General features: G+C 50.7%; 1 protein-coding gene, 1 long non-coding RNA gene and 1 pseudogene across 7 annotated transcripts in view; 2 read left to right on the top strand and 1 right to left on the bottom strand.

Annotated features, from left to right (window-relative positions):
• Lyrm4 (LYR motif containing 4) overlaps positions 1 to 14,018 on the top strand; it is a 131,245-nt gene extending 117,227 nt beyond the window's left edge. For 2 of the 3 annotated variants that reach the window (XM_013073268.3, XM_004847751.3), the window contains one exon: positions 13,621 to 14,018. In XM_013073268.3, coding sequence (XP_012928722.2) covers positions 13,621 to 13,689 — 69 coding nt within the window. In that variant the 3' untranslated portion in view covers positions 13,690 to 14,018. Of the gene's footprint in view, positions 1 to 624; positions 3,140 to 13,620 lie in introns of those variants that run through there. The other variant, XM_087181149.1, reaches the window with a different exon arrangement.
• Positions 1 to 27,828, bottom strand: part of LOC110349789 (uncharacterized) — a 70,141-nt gene that overhangs the window by 36,559 nt on the left and 5,754 nt on the right. The window lies entirely within an intron of this gene.
• LOC147826166 (transcriptional enhancer factor TEF-4 pseudogene) lies at positions 2,534 to 13,614 on the top strand (annotated as a pseudogene). The gene has a single exon (XR_015439075.1). The product of XR_015439075.1 is annotated as a transcriptional enhancer factor TEF-4 pseudogene (transcript).

The following is a 27,828-nucleotide window of genomic DNA, read 5'->3' as shown; positions in this document are numbered from 1 at the left end:
TTAATTTTTTAATACTTTCTTCTGGCCAAGTCCTTGATTGGTTTTTGTAATGGTTACTGGTTGCAAATATTTTATAGAGAAGCTTTGGAGAAGATGCAGGTGTAACCTTTCACTTCCAGTAGGCTTTATTTACAGTCCTGTGTCCAGAGAACTCCGTGCTGAGTTGGTTGTGCTGTTGTCGGGACACTGGAGTGCACTCACACACCTGGATGGTAGAGTCGGTGCACACGGGGCTAGGTGGCACACACCAGTGTGTGCGCGCTCACTGACAGAAACTGTACTGAGCTGCAGTCCTATATAGTGTAAATTTAGGTAAGTTTGTGAATGCTGCATCATTTTTATAAATGGTGCTCATCATGTTGGTGCTTTTCAGATCTGCCTCATCTGATATGAACTGACTTGTTCTCCCCCAGCTGTACCTGGTGAGCCTTACCTCGTCTCTACTTTCAATCTGCATCACTTGTTTCAGGTGTTTTTGTTTTGTTACCCACCCCAATTAGTCAGCTCAGTAGCAGAGAGAGCTGATTTTACTCTTTCCAGCATACTCGTTTAGTTGTTTTATCTTCCTTCCCTGTTTTTGTTGCCTTTGTTCAGCACCTGCTCCTTCCTTTTGGTCTCTTTCAGCGGCTTGGAAATCCCGTTCTGCTCTCCCGTGCCTTCGGGGCCATCTTCTGCAGCATTTCCTGGTCGTTCCTTTCGAGTGCTCTTGCGGTGTCAGCCACCCCCAGAAGCAGGAGTCTATGAGCAGCTGGGCTGGATCAGTTCTTTCCCCTGGCTCCCCGATTCCCCTCAGGCACACCGCTGTTTTCCCTCCACCATCCTGGGCTCGGGTCTGGCTCTTGGAGCTGCAGTTCCAAAGGTGATCAGGGTGGAGGGTGCCCCGCTCTGAGCGCAGTGGACAGCAGTGGGAAGCAGTGGTCCCATTCTGCGGCCCCTCTGGCTAGCAGTGCTCACTGAAGAGAGGCCAGTGCCAGCCAGGTCCCTGCCAGCCACACTCATCCCAGGCCCAAGCCCCTCCCTGCTTCAGGGAGGCAGAGGTGGGTGGGAGAGGAGCATATTCCCAGAATCCTTCACTCCAGTATTTCTCAATATTTAATTCGTTTGTATGGTTAGAGCTGGGGGCCTAATCCTCATGTATAACCCTAATCTATAAGAAAAGCATAATCCAAGACTTACCCAGATTAGAAGAAAGACCTTCGGCATCACTGCCCTCCACCCTGTCCCTGCCCCACGTTCTCCACAGTGCCTCATCTCTGACTTGGCCTTTCGGGGGGACTTTGCAAACGGGCCAGGTTAAGGACCCTGAGGTGGGCAGATTGCCCTGGGTCGTCCCGGGGGTGGGCAAGGGTGTGGTCGCCTGCTGCCCCTAACGCCCGCCCCAGAGAAGGCACTCACGTGGAGGTCGTCTCCAAGTGACGGCTGAGGGGAGGGGACAGTGTAGCAGTTCCTACGTGAGCAGCCCGTCCGAGGCTCTAACTGTGCCAGAGACGCCCACCACCCCATCTCGGGGGCAGCATGGCGCCGTCCCCCAGGTGAGATCGGCCTCCCTCTCCTCACAGCCGGGAGGGTGGAGGATCCGTGGACATGATCGTTTCCTGCATGCTCCATGCCAAGGTCATCCGAGAACTTCGGAGTTGTGGGCAGAGAACAGACACAGTCCCAAAATGGTTGCCTGAGAGAAAAGAAGAGGGAGGCGTAACCTCCAAACCCACTCGCTCGGGATTGGCAAGCGTGTTAAAAGCGGCCCCTGAAGCTTCAGGTGCAGTTGCTCTCCCTGCAAAGAACAGTGGAAGGTGGCTCCTGCCGTCTGCCGAGGCTGTGACTTCCCCCAAGGACACTGCTCAGCCTGTCGGCCCTGGCGATCGGTGCACTGGAGCTGAGTGGGATCTGCGGGGGCCCAGGGCGCTTATTCTGTAGCCCCCCACACCCGTCAACTGGCAGTGGGGTGCGGGCCGCGGTAGGTGCCGCACCCAGGATGGGTGTAGTCACTGCAGCTCCGCACACGGACAGGTTCTGTGGAGAAACCTACAGTTGGATTTCCACTTGTTATCGTTCCAAGAGGAGCAATATTTAAGAGAAACAGTTTTGAGACACCATTTCCCGTTACAGCCTCAGATTCTTCCTCACCAGGGTTGAGTAGTGTTCCACAGAAAAGTTTAAAAGGATTGTGTTAATCCTCTTCCATAGTTCTGCAGGACGGTGCCTTTGGGGAAACAGTGTGAAGGGTACACAGGACCAATCCGTACTGCTTTTTCCAGCTTCTGTGAATGTGCATTTACTTTAAAAGGAAAATCAAGGGCCAGGGATGTAGCTCAGTGGTTCCGCTGCCTGCCTCACAAGCGCAAGGTTGTGAGTTCGATCTCCGGTACCAAAAAAACAAAAATGAAAATCAAAGGTTTAAAGATACTTATATTTCATCACATTTTTAAACCCTCTAAAAAATCAAAATTTAGATTAAAGGATGGTGTTAGGTCAGCACTATTCATTAGAAATATAATACAAGGGCTCCCCAGGCCCAGGCCAGGAGGCCCAGATGGGGGAACCCCAGGCTGGGGTCCCCCTGGAGGATGGCAGAGGCTGGACTGGCAGCAAGGAAGGCAGTGAGGAGGGCATGGGTGGCAGCAAGGGGGCCGGGGGCGATGGCGGCCCAGATGCAAAGGGCGTCTGGAGCCCTGACATGGAGCAGAGCTTCCAGGAGGCACTGGCCATCTTACCCGCCCTGCGGCCGCCGAAAAATCATCCTGTCTGATGAAGGCAAGATGTATGGTCGGAATGAACTGATTGCCCGCTACATCAAGCTCAGAACTGGGAAGACCCAGACTCGGAAACAGGTCTCTAGTCACATCCAGGTTTTGGCTCAGAGGAAATCAAGAGAAATCCAGTCCAAGCTGAAGGCCCTGAATGTGGACCAGGTTTCCAAGGACAAGGCTTTCCAGACGATGGCTACTGTGTCCTCCACCCAGCTCATCTCCGCACCTTCCTTGCAGGCCAAACTGGGTCCTGCCGGTCCTCAGGCCACTGAGCCGTTCCAGTTTTGGTCAGGGGGCTCTGGACCCCCCTGGAATGTGCCAGATGTGAAGCCGTTCTCACAGACACAGTTCTCCTTGTCACTGACACCCCCATCTACTGACCTCCCAGGGTACGAGCCCTCTCTCCCCTGCCCCTTCACGGCCAGCGTGGCAGAGTCGGGCCCTGGGCACTGCCCGTTTGCAGCAGGTGGAATTCTCAGCCTTTGTGGAGCCGGCAGATGCAGTTGACTCTTAGCAGAGGCACCTGTTCATCCACATCAGCCAGCACTGTCCCAGCCCTGGCGCACCCCGCCTGGAGAGCAAGGACGTCCGGCAGATCTACGACAAATCCCCCGAGAAAAAGGGCAGTCTGTGGGAGCTTTAGGTCGAGGGCCCCCCACCCCTTTTTCCTGGTCAAGTTCTGGGCTGGCCTGACCTGGGGCCCAAGCTGTGAGGAGGCAGGTGCTGGCAGTGGCAATGGTGGCTTCTATGAGTGAGCAGCCAGTATGAGAGTCTGGAGCACATGACCCTCACCTGCTCCTCCAAAGTCTGCTCCTTCGGCAAGCAGGTGGTGGAGAAGGTGGAGATGGAGCAGGCCCAGCTAGAGGACGGACGGTTCAAGTACCACCTGCTGCATTCGCCCATGTGCGAGTGCCTGGTGAATTTCCTGCACAAGCTTCGGTAGCTGCCCGAGCACTACATGATGAACAGCGTCCTGGAGAACTTCACCATCCTGCAGGTGGTGACGAACAGAGACAGCCAGGAACTGCTGCTGTGCACCGCCTACATCTTCGAGGCCTCCACCAGTGAGCGTGGGGCCCAGCACCATGTTTACCGCCTGGTCAGGGACTGAAGGGCGACCCAACAACTGGCCTGTCCCCGGAACGTCCTCCGCACAGGAGGACCCTGCAGCTCCCCGAGTTTCTCATCTGGGGCAGAGGCTGTGGTGGAAGGGGCTAACCTCAGAGACCTGAGGACAGGGACTGTCCCCTAGCAAGAAGGGAGGCCGGCAGCACATCAGGGATGGGGACAGGAGTGAACAACACCCAGGTCCCCCCACTCTGCTGGATATTTTGGGGGCCCTAATTACACATTGACTTGTCCCATTTCCTGCCCCCCAATATCTGCCTCTTCCTACCACCCCCTCTTTGTGATCTGTGATGTCACAGCAGGAGCAGAGCCAGGTAGGCCCTGGAGATTTTTTTTTTTAATATAACAAGATATTTATATGTGGTGTTAGGGTTGTGACTCTATCCCAGTGGGGCAAGCAGCAGGGTGAGGCCCTTGAATCCCACCCTCCTTCCTTGTATGTGAGCCCCAGACTGGACTGCTGCCTCCCTTTCCCTCCCACAGCATGTTGGATTGTGTTCTGACAGAGGATAAAGTTATTATACCCCCAAAAAAGAAAAGAAATATAATACGAGCTATAAGTGTAAGACAGCAAATTTTAAAGTACTTGATGGCAAATTTTAAATTGCCTGGTAGTCAGATTTTTTAATTAACATGAAATAGGCAAATTTAATTCTAATAACGTTATCTTTAACCCATTATATCTAAATATTGATATCCTCAACACATAATCAGTACCAAAACTTAAGGTATTTTACATTCTTTTTTCCTGTCTTTGAAACCCTGTGTATACTTTTTTTTTTTTTTTTTTTTGGTACCAAGGATCAAACTCAGGACCTTGCGCTTGCGAGGCAGGCGGCAGGACCACCGAGCTAAATCCCCGGCCCTCCTCTACATACTTTATACATACACAACATCTCAGATTGGATAAGTGCTGGGGGCCTCGTGCATGCTAAGCACATGCTGTACTGCATCTCTGTTGAAATTCACAAACCATAAAATACAGCCAGTGGTTTTAGTATACAAGAGTTGTGAGACATCACCAGGATTAATTTTAAAGCATTTTTAGCACCCCAGAAGGAACCCCGTACCCACTTAGGGCAGCTCCTCATTCTCGCCCACCTATCACGAACTCGTCTGCATCCTATTTCTGTGGATTTGCCTGCTGTGGACGCTTCATATAAGCGGACTCACAGCATGACCTTGTATGTCTGATGTCTTTCATGTAGCAGTGTCATCAAAGTTCATTCACGTTCTACAAAATGTGGTCAAAATAGCCAATGTTTAAACTTTGTACATGTATTACAGTAAAAGACATTGCCATTAATTCCTCTCCAGATACTCCCCCATGCTTCAAATGCACTTATTCTTTCTACCTTCTAGAAGTCCTTCTTCCTGGGTGTCTTTTTTTGGCACCGGAGTTCAAACTCGGGTCCTTGCACTTCCTGGGTCTTTTTGAGGTGTGATCAAAAATACAGGGCCGGGGATTTAGCTCAGTGGTTCCGCTGCCTGCCTCAAAAGCACAAAGACCTGAGTTCGATCTCCGGTACCAAAAAAAAAAAAATACAGTGAGTACTGCTGCTGTCCAAAGGAAAAGTGTGACCTCCTCCACTGTGATCACCAGATCTGACACCGTGCGACATCTGGCTCTTCCCCATTTTCAGTCAGTTATAGGCAGCCATGACAGTGCAACTAAAGACACTCATGAAAGGGGACTTCCAGAACTGCTTCAGAAAGCGGTGAGAACAGTGGGATCAGTGTTTGAAACCAGGAGATTTTGAGGCCACGTGTTCACCCCGGGTAGGAAGTAGATCTGCATTAGAACCTTGCCCTGCCCTGGGCAGGGGATGTTTCTGAGGAGCCTCACTGTGCCCTAGGATTTGGGCATCTGAGAAAGGACACTGGAGGCAGGAGTCGTGTAACTAGAAGCTCTGGCCCTCCTCTTCTCCGTCACTGCTGGTGTCCGTGTCCCTGCTCTGCACTTTGTGTGACAGCTGTTTCCTTGGGCTTCCAGGAGCAAGGCTCTGTGTCCTCGTGGCTGGGGTGAGGTGTGTGCCAGGCCGGGGGCTCCCTCCAAGGCCCTGCCTGGCGATGTGTCTCACAATGTTATTTTTCTCTCGGTGACCATCTTGGGGCTCTCTTCAGCCTGGCTGCTGGAGGGAGAGGCAGGAGGGGCCAGGTAATCAGCTGTGTTGGTGCATGTGTGACCCCAGTATTTCCTATGTGGTGCTGTCTTGCAGGGTCCCAAGCCCTGGGAGAGGAGAGGGTGCTGCTGACGCCTGTTCTAAAGTCCTGAGGGCCTTGTGCCTCGTGGGCAGGGGCGGGGCAATGCCTGTGCCTGTGATGCGGGAAGCTCAAGATGCTGAGCAGGAGAGCAAGTGGTAGAAAGTGCAGTGAATTCTTACGTGTGGGGTGGGGTTTTCCACCGACTCTTCCACGTAGTGGACTATCGGACCCTGAGGGCAGAGGTGGGGCAGCCTCCACCAGCTGTGCCGTCCAGTCGGAAAATACCTGGGTGTGGACTGAGAGAAGCTTCTGGAAAACACTGGCTCCACAGGAAGAGGGCACTTGTCTCGTGGGGAGCTGGTTCTCTCCTGAAGACCAAACTCATTCACATAATTTATCAGAGGCTGGTGAGTAAGCACATTTCACCAGCCTGAACTTAAAATACAACAACAAAATCCAAGGGTGACCTGTGCTTCCTTCTCTGCCAACACCTTTCAGCACTGAATGTCAGTTCTTTGGGCTGTGGCCTTGATGGGGTTCTGCTGTGTTTGCTGCTCTGGAAAGTATGATTCTTACAGCAGTGATGTCTCAAGTAATGAACTTGAAAAAGATGCTCCTGGAGCAAGGGACAAGCACGCACCCCGGACCCGCTGACTCAGACACACTTCCCAGGAAAGATGGGCTGACGTTTGCATCACCTGTCACTAATTATAGCGGGTGGCGTTGGTGACCTGAAGCACCGAGCCCAGGGGCTGGCGTACAGCCGGGCTTGGGCCTTTGCCTGTGGCAGGAGCGTGACCTCTGGTGGGCGTTGTCTCAGGCAGTTTGCCTGGGCTCTGTGGTCACCATCGGGGAAGCGCCAGGTTTACTCTGAACATGACGTGTGGGCCCCGGGTTCTGGATGCTTCCAAGAGGGCCAGGTGACTGAATGACAGCAGCTGACACGCATCACCGCGCCTGGTGTTCGGGTGCTGTCGTCTCAGGAGCCCTGGTTATGCAACATTGCCACACAGCTCCGGGGACTTCTGGCCAGCGGCTGGCACTGTTGTGTCCATTCTCCCAACGTGACCAGCTCTGCCCTGCCCCAGTCAAGTGCAGAGGATGCTGGGAGAGCAGGGCCTCAGTCTTGCTTGGGAACTGTCTCCCACGCCGAGCAGCCGGTAAAGACCAGGCTGTGTGGATGACTGAAGCGCACCCCCCGCTTCTGCTGACAAGAGAGCTTGGCACAAGCATCTGACAGCAGCACTGTGAGGAGCAAACACAGGTCCAGTCTCCATCTGCCTCAGTTGCCCGAGCTACCTTCTGTGAGGACTGTGCCTAACTGCCCTGGTTTCTCCACCATATTCACTCATTGGGAGAAAAATAACGATGAGGATAACAGCTGCAAATACTAAGCGCTCAGCCCAGCCCCCTTACAATAGCACTCTTCAGGAGATAAATGGTGGGTCTTCCACCACCCCATCCACAGGGACTTGCAGAACGGAGCTGGAGTGCATTCAGGGAGGGCACAAAAGCTTCACACCTGGTGCTTGTAACTGGTGAATGGATTTTCAAGGGTCCAGCTTGTTCCCTTCAAATAGTCATGCAATGATGGTGGCAAAATTAAAAACAGTAGTCCTATATATGTAAGTATCTTGATAAACAAGGCTCCTGGATTCTACAAAGAAAAGGTCACATGGCCCAAGAGCTGTTTTTAAAGGAACACCATGTGATCTATAGCCATGTTTCTTTCATACCTCTTGCTGTGCAGAACAGATTGGAAAAATATGTATCATTTCATGCATGCCTAGTTCGTTTTGCTTCACTAGGAAATGAGTAGGAAGTTTAAAATGTGATTTTTAAGAACTAGGGCCGGGGATTTAACTCAGTGGTTCCAGCGCCTGCCTTTCGAGCACAAGGTCCTGAGTTCAATCCCCGGTACCAAAAAAAAAAAGAAAAAAAACAACTAATCTGTTTGGAAAACAAGCTTTAGTTGCCAGTGACAGGCCCTTGATGGTGGCTGTCAGTGCTGGGGCCTCAACAGCGAGAATGGCTGTGAACTTTGGCCAGCTGAAAACCAGCCCCAACACCGTCCCGGCCGTGGAAGGCAGACTGCTCACCTCCCTCGTCAGCAGGCGGTGAGCATGCGCACTGACAAGAGGCCACAGCTGGGATCCAGAAGACTCGTGGGTGGAGTTCATCCCACTCTTTTTTCCTCCAAGCCCCTATTCAAGTGTCGCTATATGGGAAAGTGAGAGATCTTTAAAAAAGCTTCTGAAAACAAGGCACACGGAGGCACGGGATCAATACAGGCCATCTTCTTAGAGAATCAGGGTTTACTTATTAACTAGGGGAGAATATTTTTCTCCTAAATAAACACAAATATATCATGGGAGCAGAACACACTATATTGAAGATCCAGAGAGGACTTAACTATTGCAGCCCATTTAGACCAGGAGCACAGCGCTGTGTTTCCTGTGTGAGAAGGTGTGTTTAAACCTCTTCCTCTGTTCTGCCGACTTCCCTCTCTTTGGAACAAAACAGGCATTCTGTTGTAATTTTATCTCAAAAATGCTTTTTAAGGGGTCCGCGGATTTAGCTCAGTGGTTCCACCACCTGCTCCACAAGCACAAGGTCCTGAGTTCGATCCCCGTATTCTTGGCTTTTCATTCAAACAAGCTTTAAAGTCATTTTGTCAAGTACTTTAAAAAGTTCTGTTGGGCTTTTATTAAAAGTAAAGTGAGGGCTGGGGGTGTAACTTGTGGCAAAACACCTGCAAATGCTGACATTTTATGTGATTCGGCCTCTCCGTGAACATGGCTTCTCTCTCGTTTCCTTTCATCTCTACTGATGTCTGTGGGATCACTTGTATTTCTTGTAGGGTTCCCTCCAGGTGCACGTTTTACTGCTGTGACTGCCGCTGCTATCTTTTTTCACTGTTTCCAGTCAGTTCGCTCAAATGCTGGACCAAAAATGGACATTAAAGCAAAATAGAATTTGCCTGTGCAAGCCCATAAATTGATAGTAGTACTTCATAGTTATTGAGTCTAGAAGAAATGCTTAAGCACTTAGAACAGTACATAGTAGCTACATACTAAATGCTCATTAAATGTCACTGTTATGAATGACGATGAAAGTATCACCACCACAAGGCCAGCAGCAGCATCTGGGGCTGCCCCGGTTGGCTAAGGACGGTCCCCACCCGGGTGTCTTTACCAGCCCCCGGGGGAAGAATACAGCAACAGTCCACGTCCCACCTTTTCCAGCAGAGCCAGGGGCCCTCCTCTCTCCTGCACCCTCAGTGCCAGCGAACCTCCTCTCGCCAGGCTGCTCTGCCAGCTGGAGGCGCCTGGCCCTCCCTGGGTAGATGATCAGGGCCCCGGGCAGAGACGAGGACAGAGCCGACTGCAGTCAGTGCTCAAGCCCAGCCCAGAAAGCCCGGCCTCAAAGCCCAGCAGCAGTCTCTGGCATCACAGTGGGGGTTAATGATGACATACCCACGGGTCGACACCTACTGGGTGAGGGGCCTGAGTGAACCTGTGGTCGGGGTCTGAGGCCCCAGGATTGCATGGGGGGTATAATTGAGGATTAAACCCATTACTTGTGCACCATGCTATATCCACAGCCATTTTCTATTATTATTATCATTATTATTTCTTTGAGACAGGGTTTTACTAAGTTGCCCAGGCAGGACTTGAACTGTGATCCTCCCACTCAGCCTCCCAGAGTGCTGGGATCACAGGTGTGTGCCACCACACCTGGCTTCATGATACGCACCCTGACAGGCCATGCACAGCAGTGACGCTTATCCTGTCCTGGCCATGTGCCTGGCACTTGCCTCATCTTCCCACCAGCATGAAGACTTCGTACCGGGGTCCTGGGACCTAACTGGTGCGGTTGGTGGATTTGCTTCCTGATGTCATCTGATCCACACAGACGCACTGTGAGGTGAAGATTGAAAGCATGATCAGGTCTGCCGTGGCCACGTGGGTCCATCTGGGATCCGGGGGTCTGGGAGTCAGTGCTGTTCATGGCCCAGCTCCCTTCCATTGAGCAGGCTTCTCCCCGGCAGCCTCGATCCCCACAGCCTCCTGATGCGTGGCCCGCATTTGCAGCCCAATAAGTGGGCCAGAGCTGCTACACAAACATTCATAGCTTTACTCCACAGTCCTCATCGAGGGGACTTTGTCTTGTTTCTTCCCTGAGCTTCCCCTCGCTCTTCTGTAATTGTTCTGCATCAATCCGCTATAGCCCTGGATTATGCCGTAAACCTTGTGCGCAGCCAACTTTGTTTAGTAGTCAGTGAACATTCTTGCAGCAGTATTGTTTCATCAACTCGCCCTCCTCACTCCTGTGTTTCCACTGAAGCATTCTGCAGTCACTGACAGGTCTAGGTCCTGGTGATAGTGGGCATGGAGCCTTGGAGCCAGAGTACAAGGGACTGGTATCTTTAGTTGACAGGCACAGTTGTGCATCACTGAATCATGGGGACAAGTCTGCCCTGAGAAATGTCATTGGCCAGTTCCAACAGGAGCCTGATAAAAATACTTACACACACTAGAACAGCTATAATGTCACTGGGTGATAGTCATAAACATGCAGTCACTCTGACCAGAGCGTCATCGTGCAGCCATGACTGCTTCCTGAGCCCCTGCTCCATGCTGGCCCTGAACACAGCCAGGCACACAGTCCCCTCCCTCCCCTGCTCCCTTGGTCACTGGCTGTCATGCAGGGAGCTGAGCAGGCTCTCACTGCTGGTCACAGTACAGGGCCCCTGTGTGCTATAACCGTTCCCAGGGCAGGGAGCCCTTCCTGGCGAGCACAGGAAGCTGCTTCTTGGCAGAGCAGCCTAGGCAAAGACAGAAGTTGGCGGTGGAGCAGAGGCTGAGGGGTGTGGAGGAGGGCAGGCAGCCTCCCACGGGGAAGATGGAATCGCAGGCCAAGGGCCCTGGACGGAAAGGCATTTCCCTAAACCCTCTTGCACCAATAGCGTTATCAACAGCCAGTGTCGTTTCCTTTTTCCCCCAAACCTGTAAAATTACAGTACCTGAGAGAAGTATTTTAAGAGCAAGAGGTGTAACTCTGTGGTAGAAACTTACCTAACGTGATAACCCCAAGTTCAATCCCCGATACCAAAAAATGTTTAACCGGGTTCATACTTCAGTGAGAGTGCACTGTAAGTTGTTTGATGCCAGGTCACCTAGAGCGCGGCTCTGGGCTGCTCCCCACTCCATCCTGCGTTCTGCAGATTCCCCTGCACCATTCCCATGGCCGTGCCCTGCAGGACAGCACTTCCCCCAGAGGTCTCGTCCCTCAGCCTGGAGAAGAGAACTCGGGTCCACTGTCAGCTGAAGGCTTTTGTTAGGAACATGCCAGGTGACGCAGCAAGCCAGTCCTGCATTCCTGTTCCCACCACACACAGGGGCCTCAGCATCCCCAGGGCCACCGTGTGCTGTGCGGGGACCCTGTGCCTCGGAAGCCCTCCAGTCGGCCACCAGAGGGAGCATCCGGAGGACAAAAGAGCAAACCATGCCAGAAAGGAATTTGCAACATCTACTAGGAACCAATATTCACACCTGTTTCCCTAGTAATTCCACTTCAACAATTCTTTCAGAACATCAGGCAAACATCAGATGTGCTAAGAATTCTATATGAGTGGTAATCCTAGCCGTAAGTGGAAGCGATGTAAATGTTCACCAGGTAGGAAGGATTGAATTCTTTACATGTTCACAATGAGATACTATCACAATACTATTAGGAAAGAGCCTTTCAGTGAAGTTAACGCCATTCGCCTCCTGCCAGCTGCCAACTCCAGAGTCCTGTGACTGCTGGAGCCCCAAGGGCAGTGGAGAACTAGGAGTTCCAGCCTCGCATTCTGCAGACGAGGGTGCCGAGCCCAGGGGAGGACATGGAGTGTGGTGCTGGCGAGTGACAGAGCCGGGGCAGCAGCCCAGGGGTCCTAACCCACAGCCGGGGCTCCCTGGGGCTCCCTGGGGCTCCGTCCTTCCAGTATGAGAAGCAGAACATGCGGCTGACAGGGCCGCTCAGAGGCCACGTGGCTCCCACTGCCGAGGTGACCCTGGAGAGGGCCAGGCACCCTTAGCACAGAAGCAGCCCCATCCAGCACGTCAGTTCCTTCTCCATTCTCACTTCCTGCTCCTCACCAGGACAGAGAATTTACTGCATCCCAGATGAACGACTGCCGAGTTCTTCCTCACACATCTCAGAGTGACTGGTACTCAACCTCCTTTAAGTGGGGACCTCTCTCCAAAACTGAATTCTCAGGTTTCTGCTTAAAGAATCATTGCTGTTTTATCCTTTCCTCTCTCAAAATCATTGGCGAGCAGGCCCATAGGTCTGTTGAAGTTTGCAAGTGAAAATAAAGGTACGTAATCCACACTGTGTGGAGGGGAAGCCATATAACCCACTGTGGTCCCCTCTCCTCCTGTAGGGACGCCTGGTTTCAGCTCACCCAGTGGCTAATTTAGGTTCAAGAAAGGAAACCTAAGCAGTCCCTCATCAGGATTGTCCTACATCCCTTATAAACCCAGATGAATGAATAGAAAACAACAAAAACCCTGTCCCCTGAAGCCCAGCCCTCTGGACATCCCGCTCCAGCCGCACGGGCATCAGCCTTGACAGGACACCAGAGCTGGCCCTCGCTGTGGTTTCTGCTGGCAGTTGTGCTGGAGTGCTTATTCCCACTGGCAACACGGCACTTTTTTCTTAATAGCGAATTCACTCAATTAGAAACACCTGCATGATCACTCATTTCCCCACAAAGTCATTCCCTACTGCTTCTGTCTTTTTAGGCAATGTAGCTCTCTCACCCGACACCACAACTTGCTAGTTACTAGTCAGCCATCAGGGCGCCTGGCTGTCCCTAAGCCACTCTGGGTAGCAGTACTGGCCTCTGGGAATTTTCTCACATTTCCCCTTTTCAAGAGCAATTACTTGCCCCAGATTGTTCAAAGAGAGCAGCCAACATCTCTGAAATCCAGACAGATTTCCTAAAGCTCACCCGTTTCTCTACTATTCTATTTGTTCCTTTAAAAGTTTTACTCAGGAAGTCCCTTTAAAGAGAAGTTGTGACAAAGACTTTGTTCCAAAGCAGGGGGGCCATGGCCTCAGGTTAGGGGTTCAGCATCCATCTGAGACAGTGAAGCAGAGATGCTTAGCTGAGAAGGACGCTAAAGCAGGAGGTGCGGAGCCTGCTGCCCTCCCCGCTCAGGGGACAGCCCCTGAGCATTGTCTCTGTTGCCCTCAATGCAATGCCTTTCCTGCCTCATTTTCAAAACATCTTTGCTTTCTGCTGAAAGCCATCCCTGACGGGAGAAGCAGTTCTAAAGAAAGGAGGTAGCATACAGTGCAGAGTTCTCTGCCTCCAGCCAGCAGCCAGGCATCCTGCGCTGTGTCAGAGCAGGGATGGCTGTGGGTCGTGCAAGGGTCGAGGGGGCTGCCCTGCCCCGGACAGGATTTGCATTTAAGTGCTACCACCACTCCTGCTCCTACAGCTGATGGAGTCCACAGGTCCTAACTGCCTCCTCTTCTCCCTCAGGTCCATATTAGCCACCTCTACTCAACGGACAAGCTGGTCATTGAGAACCAAGAGAAGCCCAGGACTTAGGAGCTGGGTCCAGGCACCAGTGAAGGATGAAGGCCTCCTGCAGCAGCTTCCTGTGCGGGCCAGGGGCTCTCAGCCCGCTTGCGCTGCAGGAGCTGATAAACTGAGTCATGTTTGCATCTTGTTTCAGCCTTGGGGTGGAAGGACGGCTGCCCTCCTTCAGTTCAGGTGTCAGGGCGGAGCCAGAGACAGCTTGGGGACACTGTGTGTTGCTGTGTCCCCTCTCGGCCCCAGCGCACCCTGTTGCTGCTCCACATGTGTTCACTGCACATGCAGACTGGTTCTCCATCCTTGGCAATAAACAGTTGTCTCCCTCTTTCCACACCAATAAACCCATTGCGGTAGTGCGTGTTCACTTCCTGCAGAGGAGGCAGCTCGTGAGAAGGGTCCCATCTGGAGCTGAGGACCCCTTGGGTAAGGCAAGGGCAAGCCGCAGGTGAGATTTGGGGGGGGCAGCGGGAAGGTCAGGCCAGAAGGGGTACAGAGTGTGCTATGTAACCTGGGCCGGGGCCACAAGAAAGGTGCCAGGCATGTGGCTGCACAGCCAGGCTGGCAGTGTGAGCAGCGGGGCCGCTGGGCGAGCTGCAAGGATCTGAAGCCCCAGACTCCTGAGCCCTCCGAGCTGCCCTGGGACCCCCACCTGGCTGCTGGTCAGAGTCCCCTGGAGAACGGAGTGTTTGCAAACAGCCCTCTGAGTGCTTCCGGGCCTGTGGATCCTGGCTCCGTGAAGGAGGAGAGCTGATGAGATAGGCTGCGTGTCCCAGAGGTTCTCGGCGTTTCAGCGTTCAGCCAGTTCTGGGAGCTGCCTCCTGGAGTTACAGGCAATAGAGGGGCTCTAGGGAAGGGGGTGGTGGGGCTGAGGGCGGAAGAGTGGGCGGTGCCTGATTGCTGCAGGGTAGCAGGATATCTGCCCACCCTTGCCTGGAAGGCACGTTCCCTCCAAACATGGAGAAGGCACAGGAAGGAACTTGCTTGATTTCTGGGGATGTACAAGGGACCTGGACCATCACGGTGTCACGAGTTGTTTCCCTTGCTGTGCAGTGCTAACTGGACGCAGGATTCCCATGTTAGGGTTTGAACAGGCTCGTCAGTATTGCAGGTCCTACAGTGGCAGTGACAGTGTGGCCCTCACTGTAGTTCCCAGTCATGTGAGTTCACACCTTCCCCGCTCACCTGCAGGTCCCATGGCACCTGTAGACTGCAGTGTCCTGTTGGTGCATTCAGAACAGATGGACTGTGTGGCCATCCTAGTTGGCAGTGCATCTTCTGACATCAGGATCGAGCTCCTAGTGGGTCCCAGACCTGTAACTCTTTACAGTCCACCCCGGCAGCTGCAGTGTTAGGATAGCTGGGGTGGACGCAGGATGAAGGGCATGATCTTCCCTTCAGCTGCCCGTCGCGTGGCAGAGTCACCCAGCCCTGGGGGGATGGGCCTGGCACACTGTTACACACGGGTCATGTGTCACGTAAGTGGTCGTTGACAGCCACATAGAACAGTGCTCCTGTGTTGTGCATGGGCTAGACAGCTTGAGCTGCTACTTGGAAACCCAGCATTCGAAGCTCTCCCTCAAAGTATCCAGCCGAGCAGGATAAGAGCTCTGGGGGAGGCACCTCCAAGTTCCCCCCAGAGGCCCCGGCAGAGCAAACTGAACTTGTTCGGCAGCCCTGAGACAGTGGGCTGTTTGCATGTGGATTAAACTACATGAATGGGTTTGAACATGCCCAAAGCCTGGCTGAGGCACAGCTAATTTTCATCACTCAGATAAAATTAACTATGCACTTGGGATCTGCAGAAAGAGATGGAGAATTCTGGGGCAGAAAACCAAGAGCCTTAGTCCTCACCTGGCTCGGGCAGGTCTGCCAGGCAGAGCGTTAGGTGGTCCCCATACTCTGGCCCAGCAGGGTTCTAGAGCTCTGGACAGGGGTGTGCCCAGCATGTCTACACAGTGAACGGCACCTGCCCGGCCAGCCTGCTGCAAGGCCTGGACGAGGCCAGGTGGGACTGTGGCATGCATGGACCCAGAGGTCACGAGGGGTGTCAGCAGCTAGCACATGACAGATGCCAGAAGCAGCTTGCCTCTTCTGAGGCAAAAACCCTAAGCCAAGCACAGCTGCTTTCTAGACCTTCAGAGTGGACAGTAACTGAGCCATAATGCTTTAGCACTGGGAAACCGTTGTTTTTCTCCTCCAATACTGGGGAGTGAACCCTGGGCCTTCACACTGAAACAACATCCCCAGCCCTATTTTATTTTAATTTTTTTTTAATCTTACCTTATTTTGAGATGGGGTCTCAGCAAGTCATTAAGTTCCTCAAGCTAGGCTTGAACTTGAAATCCTCCTGCTTCAGCCTCTCCAAATCCTAGGATCACAGGCACGTACCCACACCCAGCAGTACTCAGGACACTGGCCAGGGTGCATGGGTGTGATGCTCTGATGGCCCCTGTTCTCGGTTCTGGGGCTGAGAGGATCATCGTGGACAGACTGCTTTATGTACACTCCACCTTGCTCCTCTTCCATCCAGAGCCCCACACAGCTCTGGCCCTGAAGTTTATCTTACATTTCCAGAGGCCGGAAGTAGTTCTGTTCATCCATCTTATAATTCTTTTTGGAAATTTGTTTTGGTGCTAGGGGTGGAACCCAAGGCCTCACATTTGCCAGGTTACTGCTCTGCCACCGAGTTACAGCCTCACATTTTATACTGTGAAATATCCACTGGGATAAAGCAGTGTGAGATACTCTATTGGTATATGCTTGCAGTACATAATGATTATGCTCATGGAGTTGGTTCTGTGCACAGCACATCTTCATTCTCTTTTCCTCCCTTCCCTCCTCTCCCTCTCCCCCTCTATCTCTTGATCCCATTCCCATTTGAGAAAGATCTATCTCCCTACTGCCTGTTTTCTATCTTTTATTTTGTTCTTTATAATTTAGGTTTCTCATATAAGGGAAAACCATGTAATATTTATGCTTGTGTCCGATTTATTTCACTTAACATTACTGTCTCCAGGTACATCCACATTTTCCCACAAATGACTAGAGTGTATTCTTCTCTATGGCAGAGTGGTGCTCCATTGTGTGTAAATTCCACATTTTCTTTATCCATTTATCTGTGGATGGGCATATAGGCTACTTCCAAGATTTAGCTACTATGAATTGTGCTGCTAAAAACATGAGTATGCATGGATCACTGTGACTGAAATACCCTTAGAGATTTTTACCTGTAGCTCTCAGTAGTAGCAAATATCCTCCTATAGGTAAAACTTACATGTAACATTGACTTGGACTGGGGGTGGAGAAAAATTATTCTATATTCAACAGGGGCCATGGAATCTTTTTTAGAGGCAAAGGAAGGTTGATCTACTTGATCTACATGTTGGCCTGATGGGTCTAAGAATGAAAATAAAATATACAATAAAAGTCACATTTATATAAAATACAAAAATAAATTCTGCATCAAATGAACCCCTTTGTTGTTGTTGTTAAATAGCCTGCCCTCCATCTCCGCAAGTTCCACATTAGTAGATTCAACCAACCACAGATTTAAAATATGCAGAAAAAAAAGACATCTTTTCTGAACAGACTTTTTCTTGTCATTATTCCCTGAACAGCAGCATAATCGCAGTTTCCTCCATGGCACTTACACTGCAGCGGTTGGTATAAGTAATCAACTGGCAGGTTAAAGTAGACAGGAAGATGTGTGTTGGATTTGTTCAAGTATTCTATTTTCTGAGGGACTTAAGCGTCCTCAGATTTTGGTGGCCACAAGGATCCTGAATCCAATCCTCCATGGATACCTATATTTTATGCAAATCACTACTTGCTTTCTAGACTAAAGGACATTCGAGATGCTGAGGCCATGCTATAAATACAGCAGCTGCTGAAGGCCAAGACAGGGCTCAAGAGGCAGAAGACGGGAAGTCCCTTGAGCCCAGCCTGAGCCCCGATGACACCATCTGCACAGGACCACCACGTTGTGTGTTTGAGGAGCATTTAGAAACATGCCACTGGCCCAGGGTGTGATTCGGAAGCCACAGAGTGCCCACAATGTCCTGGTCACAGGAATAACCATATTTGATGTGACCACATCAATGAAGAAGTTGGCCAAGCTGATGAGGATTTTCCTGATTACAAACAAACAGAACAGAAATAACAGCCAGAAATAACTTCCACACACTCTGAGACAATGAGTACCTTGCCATTAATCTAACATTTGTTGACTTTTAGCAAAGGATTTGGAGCAAAACTGGAACTTGGTAAAAGCAATGAGGAATGTAGTAGCCTTTTTTTCCTCAGTTTATCCAGAATCTGTATGGACAGTGCCTCACCTCTTCAAAAGCAAGAACTCTACTTTTCCATTTTTCTGCAGCCTTATTAATACGTCAGGGAGCCATTCATGAAAATTGCTTTTCGTGTTGACATCCTTGTAGGGAGCAGGAAGGATGTTGTTTTTGCCCCGGGGCAGTTTCAAGTCCAAAGACACTGAAGAGAGCAGAAGGAGAACTCTCCGCAGTGAATCTGACTGTCCTTTACCTGGGGACCATCACCACCATAGCAGCGACACCAAACACAGTTGATGTCTTGCTTCTTGAAATTAGGTGACAAGAATTATGGACTCCAAAGGACCGGAATTGCATTGCTGGCATCTGTGCCCCACTGGTCACAGGCTGGCCCCGTCTGTCCTGACCACAACACGGTCTATGGTCCATGTGAAGGGCCAGGTGTCTACACACCTCCCTGGAGCAGAGTGTCTGAGAAGCTGCCTCCCTGGAACCCAGCTCCTTAGAAACCATCTATGTTATTTTTCTGCAGAGTAATAAGCTTAGAAATGTCAATGGGACTAAAGAGAAATCTGGTCTCACATCGGCAAGAAAGTTCTTGCTTTGTGGGTGTTTCTCAAATGTCTCATTTACATATTGTTAAAGCATTTCACTAGAACTCCCTTAAGGCTACCTAGTGACTTCATGTAACTTCACCTGTCTTCAAGACAGTTCAAAGATGATATAATTATTTTTGGAGACAGGGTCTCAATATGTTACCCTGGCTGGTCTCACATGATCCTCCTGCCTCAGCCTCCCAAGTGCTGGGATTATAGGTAGGCTCTGATGGGTCTTTATTCTTTAAAGGAGGGTTTCATTTGTGTTCCTCTGTGACATACACAGCGCATGTGGGATATGTGATTAAGGATTATAATGCTGCAGCTAAGAGTCTGGCCAAGGGTGGCCAAATAAATACACTCCCACTTATTCAGGCGTGTAATATATTCAATATTAATGTGTCAAGTTTTAGCAGCCATTAAAATATTTAAAAGCAGAGGCTAGACTTCCTTGTGGCATTCTATAAATAGAAGCTCATCCAAAGCATAGAAAGGATATCTATCTCAGTAGCTCAGACTACTAAAAATAAAACATTTCTTTTTTTAAAATCAGTGTCGGGCACACTGGCCACATAGGCTGGGAGGTATGAAAAGGATGGAGAAGCTCACCAGGACAGGGCAGGCTGCGCTGGTACTTCCCTTAACTTGGGCCTCTGCTCTTCTATGGGAAGCTGGGATGGACACATCTCAAGAACCATAACCTTTCTAGCTCCCAGAGTCTGTGACTCCCAACTAAATCCAAAGCAAGGAAGGCATGGCTGAAGAAAGAGCAGGAAATCCTCAGGACCAGCCCTGGTAGTCTTGTCTTCTGGAATTTGATTCTGTTCAGCAGATGCAGGCTTTCAGTGCACCTGTGCTCCCTTAGCATCTGCACCTGGGGCTAAACGACAGAAGACTTGGGGCCTGTGCCCTGAGCCGGCAAGTTTCCAGTTTATTCTGAGCTGAAAATTTGTCTCCATCTCCCTCTAGCCTCTGCCTTTACTAATGCAGATTTTGACCCAGCTAGAAGGGGGGGCGGGGACACCTATATGTCACGCTTACCCAGGAGGAACCTCACTAGCACTTCTACCAACAAGAATATGGCTTAAAAGAAAAACATCCGAATGTGTTTTGGAGAGGGCCGGCGTGAGCCAGGGGTCTCTGCCTGAGTCGTACCTCGCAGTCCAGGAGACCAGGGGGACAGCAGGAAAATGACCAAGTGCTAGATGGCTACAAGAGCAAGGGAAAGGCCTGGGTTCCAGAGAACTCGGGGATCTTTGTGTTTGAATAAACCTCGGGGGAAGTTAAGCATTCGCGCAGGGAGGTCACACCAATGCGAGCAGGTACGCGGGCAAGTGGCTGGAACAGTGTGTGTCCCACGTCCTGGTTCTCAGCGGCTCCTGCTGAGGAAATCCGGGCAGGTGGACGAGCCACCCCCAGCCACGCATGGCCTACAAGTTCCCCACTTCACCTTCCACCCCTGCCTCTGCTTGGCAGCAACATCCCAGGTGAGTCACATCTCTAAACTTCTGCTCCTTTGTCCATAATCCAAGGTTGCTGTAAGGATTTTTAAATATAGGGCCCGGTCCTTCCAGCAGCTTTGATACAGAGCAAGTAAGTGACAACTCTTTACTACTTCATGTTGATTGCTGAGTGTGAGACTCAAGAGGGGGGTAAATATTTCAATACTGCCAACCTGTCACATCTGTCTTGGTCCACTTTTTTTGGCTAATAACAGTACCCCCAGTGACCAAGTTATAAGGAACAGAGGCTTATTTGGGCTCATGGTTCTGGCCCAAGGCTGAGGGCCCACGTAATGATGGTTATGGCTTCTTGCTGGCAGAGTCCTGGGGCCTGCACAGGGCATTGCATGGTGAGAAAATGGGCACACAGGGACCTGGCCAACCTTTCATAGTAGACCTATTTTCAAGGTAACTTACAGTTCCATTAAACCATTAGTTGCATGAACTCAGTCAGGAGGGCAGAGCCTAAATTGTTAAGGACCTGGCCCCACCTCTTAGTATCTCCGGATGGGGTGAAATTTCAGAGGGACAAACCACCGTCGAGTTGGAGCAGCATCCGAGGAGAAGCACAAGCCCACCAAGCCCATGCAGTGCCAGGCTGCGGCTCCCATGGGTCCAAGAGCAGAGGGAAGAAAGGCACGACCCACTCACAACCTGTGACAGATGGGTCACACCACCCACCTGGACATGGTGTGCGCCCTCCCGGCAGGTCACTGGGCAGCAGGAAGGAGTGGGCAAGAGACAGCCAAGAGCAGTGGACAGGCATTTCCCTGCCCACCCAACAGCCAGCAGTAAAGGTGGAGGGAACTGTCCAGGTGAGAGGCATCCCATCCTGGGGGGGTCATCAGCCACTCCCCTGGAAGGAGACGCACCTGTGCACTAGGACACAGTGCTCTCCCACCCCGGCTCTGACAAGCCTGTGTGTCAGAAATCTGTGCCTCCTCACTCTGTCCTGTCCACCCCACCTTGGGATGTGAACATCTCTGCATGCTGCCTGTGACTGCAGGAGGCGTCATTTCTGGTTTTTAACTACCACAGGAAACACTGCTGTACGCTGTACGTGTGCCGCGGTGCACACACCTACCCTGCTGTGCCAACAGGTAACGGTTTCCCGCGATAGTCCCATGACGTGGAGAGGAGAGGTGGGCTGCGGGAAGCCCGCGTCCAGAGAAACACCTGCCCTCCACAAGCAAAGCCCACTGAAGGGAAACAGGCAGAACCACGTGGCCCACCAGAGACCCTCACGGTGCCAACCCTGGGGACCCTGAGGGTGAGTTTTAGGAGGAAACTGGCGATCCCTGCGCACGGGGAGCCAGCGGGGGCGGGGCACGCAGAGAAAGCGGCTGCAGACACAGGGCAGCATCCCGAACGACACCCCTGCCCGACTGGAGACGCCTTCCCAGGGCCACACTGCACCTGTCCTATGCTTCGCAGCAAGAACGAACAGATTCCTGAGGAGTGGAGCGAGCTGACAAACTGGCCTCTGCGGGAAGCCACGGAAGAATGTGCACAGACTTGGCAGCCTTCTTTAGAAGAGCCAAAAGTTAAAGGGTTTTCAGAGGACAGGATGGCAGACAGAAAATCAGCCCCAGTGGAGCGCAACAAGGAGCAGCTTGGAGGGAGGGAGGGAGGAGGGATCGGGGGAGGGCAGCTTCAGAACCCAAGGCAGCGTCGCCAAGAACAGATGCTGAACAGGAGGCGCCAGGATGGCTGCCCAAGACAGGGCAGAAAATCCTTGAGAGGCTTCTGTAAAGGAACACAAAGGCTCTCAGGCAGGTCAGCATGGGCTTGCGGGGCGGGGCGCTAACAATACAGACGAATGCACGCTGTCATAGAAACGCGTGTGCGTGACACAATCCATCATTCCAACAAGAAGCAAAGGGCTCATTTTCCACCCAGGTAACAAGAACTTTGGTCAGCACGTGGGGGCCACTGTCATCTGTCCCCCAAATTGGAAAATGCGTGAATGCTTCTTACACCCCGAAGAAGTCAGGCTGTGTTTACTCTTGGAACGGAAGCAGTAAAAAGCAACACGCAGCACCACCGGAGGGCAAGGGAAAGACCCGGAGACCAACTGCACCTGGCTCCCCTCCCCCATGGCCTCCCCCGCCCCCAGCAATCTCAGTCGGGTGGGAATCACTGCTCCCGATTTGCCAGGGTGCAAACGCGTGCTCACTGGGGTAAGGGGCTGTGCTAGTGTCACCTGCGGGCCTGGTCCTCCACGGGGCCACCCCTCCCCAGCAGTGACCAGCAAGCTTCGGACTCCTCAGCTGCACGGTAATTTGTAAGGATTAATTTCAGTTATTGTTATGACCTATTTTGAAATGGTTTTTAAATCACAAGACACTGCAGAAAGGGCGTCGAGAGTTCCCATGCAGCCCTCCCACAATTCTCCCCCTTCTGTAACGTCTTCCATAAGCACAGGACTCTGTCAAAACCAGGAAATCAGCACAAGGACAACACTATGAAGCTCATGGTGTTCGCCCTCAGCGCTGAGGTCTTAAGCCCAGTAACTGTTCATTTTGAGGAGCTGCCTTGTGCACGGCACAAGGTCTAGCAGCACCCATGGGCTCTGCCCACTAACTGCTCAAATGTCTCCACCTTCAGAGCATTTCAGACTTTCAGACTAGGGGTAGCCGACCGTATCTCACACCCTCTCCGCAGGTGTGAGCTCCAAAATGTTTCCAGACTCAGTGATTGCTTCTATAGTACCAAGTTGCTTCATATTCTTTATCAAATCAGAGCGATTTGTAGGTGCGACACAGAAGTAGCCATATAACCGTGCCACAAACAGCAAGTACAAAAATAACATGCAAATCTTCAGAATTGGAAAGACATTTTCCAACAAGGCCAAAACTACTGTTAAAAATCAAGGAGAAACATGAGGGCTGGGTTTTGACTACAGTAGTTCTCAGTTTAAATAAACGCTGTCAAAACCCATACTCACAGAAATCTGTTACTCAAGCCTAATGTTCCACTGGGCACATTTCTCAAACAAATCTTGAAACAGAGGTTCATGAGGGTCTTTTCTCCCACATTAGAAGGCACTGTATAAAATTCCATGTGATTCCAAAAGAATAAACTGGTAAGAAGGATGTGGCAGTGGCTCCCTGGAATCATGCACTTCAAGAGGCTGAGGCAGGAGGGCTTCGAGTTCAAGTCCAGCCTGGGCAACTTAGAAACTTGGTTGCTTGCCGATGGATGGCAAATCCAGCAGATCAGAGTCCCCAGTTCTAGGCAGCACCCTAGAAATCAGGGCTTCCGGACATGCACCTGGGCAGGCTAAGCTGCCTGTCAGACCTGAAGGAGTCATGTGGATATTTCAGAGACACTGCTGTGGTGACTTCAGTGACATCACCTCGACCACTGCAGTGGAGGACACTGTACGTTACACTGGGCATCCCTCGCCTTATGGTCCCCAACCTCTTCTATCAAATAGTGGAGACTTAAGTGACCCAGGCATGGCCATGGTCACGCCTGTGCTACAAGGCAACAGATGTGTTGCTATAGAAACCGTGACTCCAGCAAGTTTACACAGATAGCACAGGCTCCTTTTTTAAACACTTCACTATAAATTGACAAATCAAAGCTGTGTATTACAGACTCCCTGCCTAAGCTCTTCTGAGCCAAGTGACATTGTCAAAGCCGAGGGTCAAAAAGCTCAGACTGTTCTACAGCACACTGGGAAGAACAATCTGCAGCAGCTTCTTACATACTTTATGAAGAGCTAGAAGACAGGCGCTCATGGACCAAAGAAATGAGCCACGTCTGAGGAGATGGAGATGCTGCTTATCCTCACTTGATCATTATGCATTGTACACATGAATTAAATTATAACAACGTGCTTCATAAATATGTACAATTACGTGCCAATTAAAAGTAAATCAACAAAAGAGTTAAGGCAGCTTTGCATACCAGTGCACTGGTGTGTTCTCTTTTGACGCTGTATTTCACCGGTGAACCCTTTAATGGGTGATAGGTCTGTGAAATTATATACATTTTTATAATGTAGTACCAAAAATGTTTATTTTGTAAAACTAATTTCAAGTTAAATTTTTTCAAAATTAAAATTTGTCCAAAAGCAAACCCTATGCCTTAGGGCTCAGGGTGTCCATCAGCACAGTATGTATGCCCAGGCCAGTGCCTGCGGGACAGGGAGCCCAGGCCATGCGTCCCAGCCCACCTGCTCAGGACTCTGAAGAGCGGCGGCTTGTGTGAGGCAGGGCAGGGATGTGTGGCTCAGAACTCAAAGTCTTCACAATCCATCCTGAAGACATTGTTCCCTCCACCAGAAAAACCCGGCACTCAGGGCATGTTGCAGCAACACATAAATCCATCTTTAAGGGCTCTGCCAACAGCAAAATCCAAGAGAACTCAGGATCCTGCAAACAGAAGCTCAGACTTCTTATTGCTGCTCCCGCTGGGGTGCAAGACCCGCAGACCTGTCTAAATGTGTAGTAGGTTATTTTCCCTAAAATATTGTATATTTCCTTACTAAGCATGGTCTGCCATTTAATATGTAAATATATGTAGATAGCCCAGGGACCTTCAAACTCAGCTGGACCTGCCGACTTACAATGCTGACACACCAAACCCAATTCTGCCTCTAACAGTGACCTGGGGGGGATTTTGGATTTGCTGGCCAGGAAATGCATTATCAGAAACAACAAGCCTGAAGTCTGTGCTCCTGTACACAACTGCTTCTAAGGTGACTGAAAGGCCACAAAGGAATGTGCTGGACTATTTAAAGGACTCTAAGCATTTATTTTTAAATAGTGTAAGACCTAGGGACGAGCCCAGCGCTCTCTAGGAAATACTGGCCCTTCTCACCTACCAAGACACAAATATGCCAATTCAACTGCTCAACAGCTTCCTGTAACAAGAAGCCATTGCTAGAGTTTGGATCAGAAATGTCCCCAAAAGGCTGTGCATTAAAGGCTTGGTCCTTGGCTTAGTACTACTGGGAAGTGATGGAACCTTTAAGAGGTGGGCCCTAGTGGGAGGCCCTAGGTCACTGGGAGCATGACCCGGAAGGAGATTGTGAGATCCTGGTCTCTTTCTGTCTCTCCTGCATCCAGACCATGCTCAGCCGTGTACTCCTTGCCATCATAAGCTATGTTGTCACAGGGCTATGGCTGAAACCTCCAGAACTATGAGCCAAAGCAAACCTTTCCTCTTTATAAGCTGACTATCTTAGGAATTTGTGACAGTCATGGATAAGGAAGGAGATTTTTTTTAAAACCCACATATCCTCAGAGAGCACAGCAAAGCGTTCCCTGAGAGACTTTTTAGATACCATCCTCTTCCCGTTAGTGGATGCTTCCATAGCACACTCCTGTAGCTACTTACAGAAGTCATCTGCAGGATGTGCTCGGGAAGCTCTCAACATGGATATTAAATGTTTCATTCTGAGTTTATGAAATCCCCCCCCTTTCTCCTTATTCAGTTCAGATTTTCACAGTGAATTTCCCATTCAGCCTGTGTTAGTACTGCAGACAGCTAAGTTACTTACAAGTATTACAGGCAGTTAGGTAGGGCTGGGACCTCAAAACGCAAGACAATAGTGGCCGGAAGCACATTCACAGAAAGCCAGGCTTCAAGAAAAAGAGGAACTGCACTCACACTTCCCCTGGAGATGAACAGCAGTGATTGACGGTCTAAAAGGCATCAATCACCTGGGTGGAAGTCAAAACATCTTTAGCCCATTTCTTCCTGGAAATCCTTCTTTGGACCCTGTATGCTTGCTATGTGACCTGCTTCCCTGTTAGTTCCCCCATTTAATCAATATTACCTAAGCAACTACACTTGTTATAATCTATACTCTATTTGCCCCACCCTCAATACCCACCTCGTGATTTCCCATTGGATCAATATTGCCAAAGCAACTATACTTGTAATCTTATTGACTGTAGTTTTATCCCAACTTGAACCCACCTCACCTCGTGACTTTGCTCCATAAAACACCTCTGAGAAGCAGGGTTGAAGGGCAACCACTTCCCAGGCCCCTCTCTCAGAAGCCATCTCTTTCTCAAATTCTTCCTAGAGTTCATTCTTCAATTTTAGAGAACATAAATTTGGCATATTGGACATCTAGCAGGTTCGGAGTTATAGTATTTCCCTTATATTATTTGGAGGTCCATATATCATATGCCTTATATCATTAGGATACTGTTAACGTCAGGTAACAAGTCTGCTGGACAGGACCAGAGCAGTGCCGGTGTGACTGGACTGAATGACCACAGTCAGGGAGTATACAAAATCCAGGTCCTCCCCCTCAAATAGCTTTGCTCTACCAGAAAGACATACGTACAGGTGAGTAGTTTGTATAAATGTAGACTTTCTGGTGGAACTGGCTCTCAACTTGTGACAAACAGGCTTCTCTTCCTCTATGAGATGCACTGGGAAAATCTCACGTCACCTTTAAAAAGGATCCTCCTGATTGATCTTTGCCATGTCAGAATCTATATTCAGGCTGAAGTGAGGCTGTTTCCTTTCCAAAATTTTCCTGCTCAAATAAAGTCAAGGTCAAAGAACTAAACTCCAGGAAATGCAAATCCAAGGTCTACTGGAAAGACACAAAGGAGTTTAAATCTGAATGAGCCTAAAGTAATAGTATTTAGTGCTGCAACAACCAGCGCTTTGAGGGTGTGCAGGTCAATTCAGGCTGCCTCCCTCCACTCTTTCAGCTACAGGAAGTCCAGAAAAGAACAGGAAGACACCCTGGGCCACATAGGTAAAGAGTCTGTCATGTCCAGAAGAGAAACCAGGGTCAGCTTCCGGGCACAAGCCGCTTACCTACAAGATGGCCAGGAGCAGAAAGCCAGGTCACTGGGGTTAGCCCAGGTAGCCAGCTCCCTGCTCCCAGCCCCTTGGCCCTAATGACTTCAAGCAGCGCATTCTCCATCCTATCCTGGGAGCCATAGCCCTGGGCTCACGGGGACTTGGCTGGGCAGAGGCCAGACTGCAGACAGCTTAGAAATTGTCCCTGTTGTTTGTTAAGTTACTAGGACCACAGTGCTCTCTTTTAACCTACAAACCCAGCTCTGAAGGTATGAGCAGGAAATACACTGCCTTCAGCTCCATGATGCCACAAAAGCAAAACATCGCATGTCCATACATAACTGCATCAGGGAATGAAAACTCTTAGCTCACTAAAATACACCAAACCCTTACTGAAATACCGCAAACCTGAGAAATGGCTTCCAGAGAGCCCAGCAGAAACCTTCCAAAGATGAAATAAGATGGCCCCAATTCACCGTGTGGACATCTCAAGAGCCACTGTGCTCCAAGGAGGCCCTCATCCCTGGGTCAGGGCCCCAGAAGAGGACAGCAAGTGGAGGGACAGCCATGATAGAAGGCCCTCCACATCTACAGTGGGAGAAAATACTCAGCCCTCCAGGGGTGTCCATGGTTAACAGCTGTCTCCCTCCCAGCTGCTTTGGGAATTGGGGAAGGCGGCGGAGCAGACTGGTCAGGCTTTATCCACCTGGGTGGAGGTGGACTGAGGGCAATGAGAGGCCCATCATGATGTGCCCAAAGACAAAAGGCGGGAGTTTTTATAGGAGATTGGGAGAGGGGTCTGGCACATAAATGTGTGTGGCTGGGGCCTATGCAGCGGAAGGGAAGGGAAGGGAAGATGCAGTGCTGTACTTCTGTGATCTCTTCTATAACATCTCGTTCTGTGTTCTGTCTGCTTGGAGACAGCACAGCCTGCATCTGGTCTGGGACAGTGGCACGTCTCGCCGCCGAGGGCTTCAGTTCTTTGTA

This window comes from Heterocephalus glaber, unplaced genomic scaffold (assembly GCF_053883595.1).
Source record: "Heterocephalus glaber isolate CG9 unplaced genomic scaffold, H.glaber_assembly_v1.0 deba00001472, whole genome shotgun sequence".
Classification (NCBI taxonomy): domain Eukaryota; kingdom Metazoa; phylum Chordata; class Mammalia; order Rodentia; family Bathyergidae; genus Heterocephalus; species Heterocephalus glaber.
This window is presented reverse-complemented; position numbering and strand designations above follow the sequence as displayed.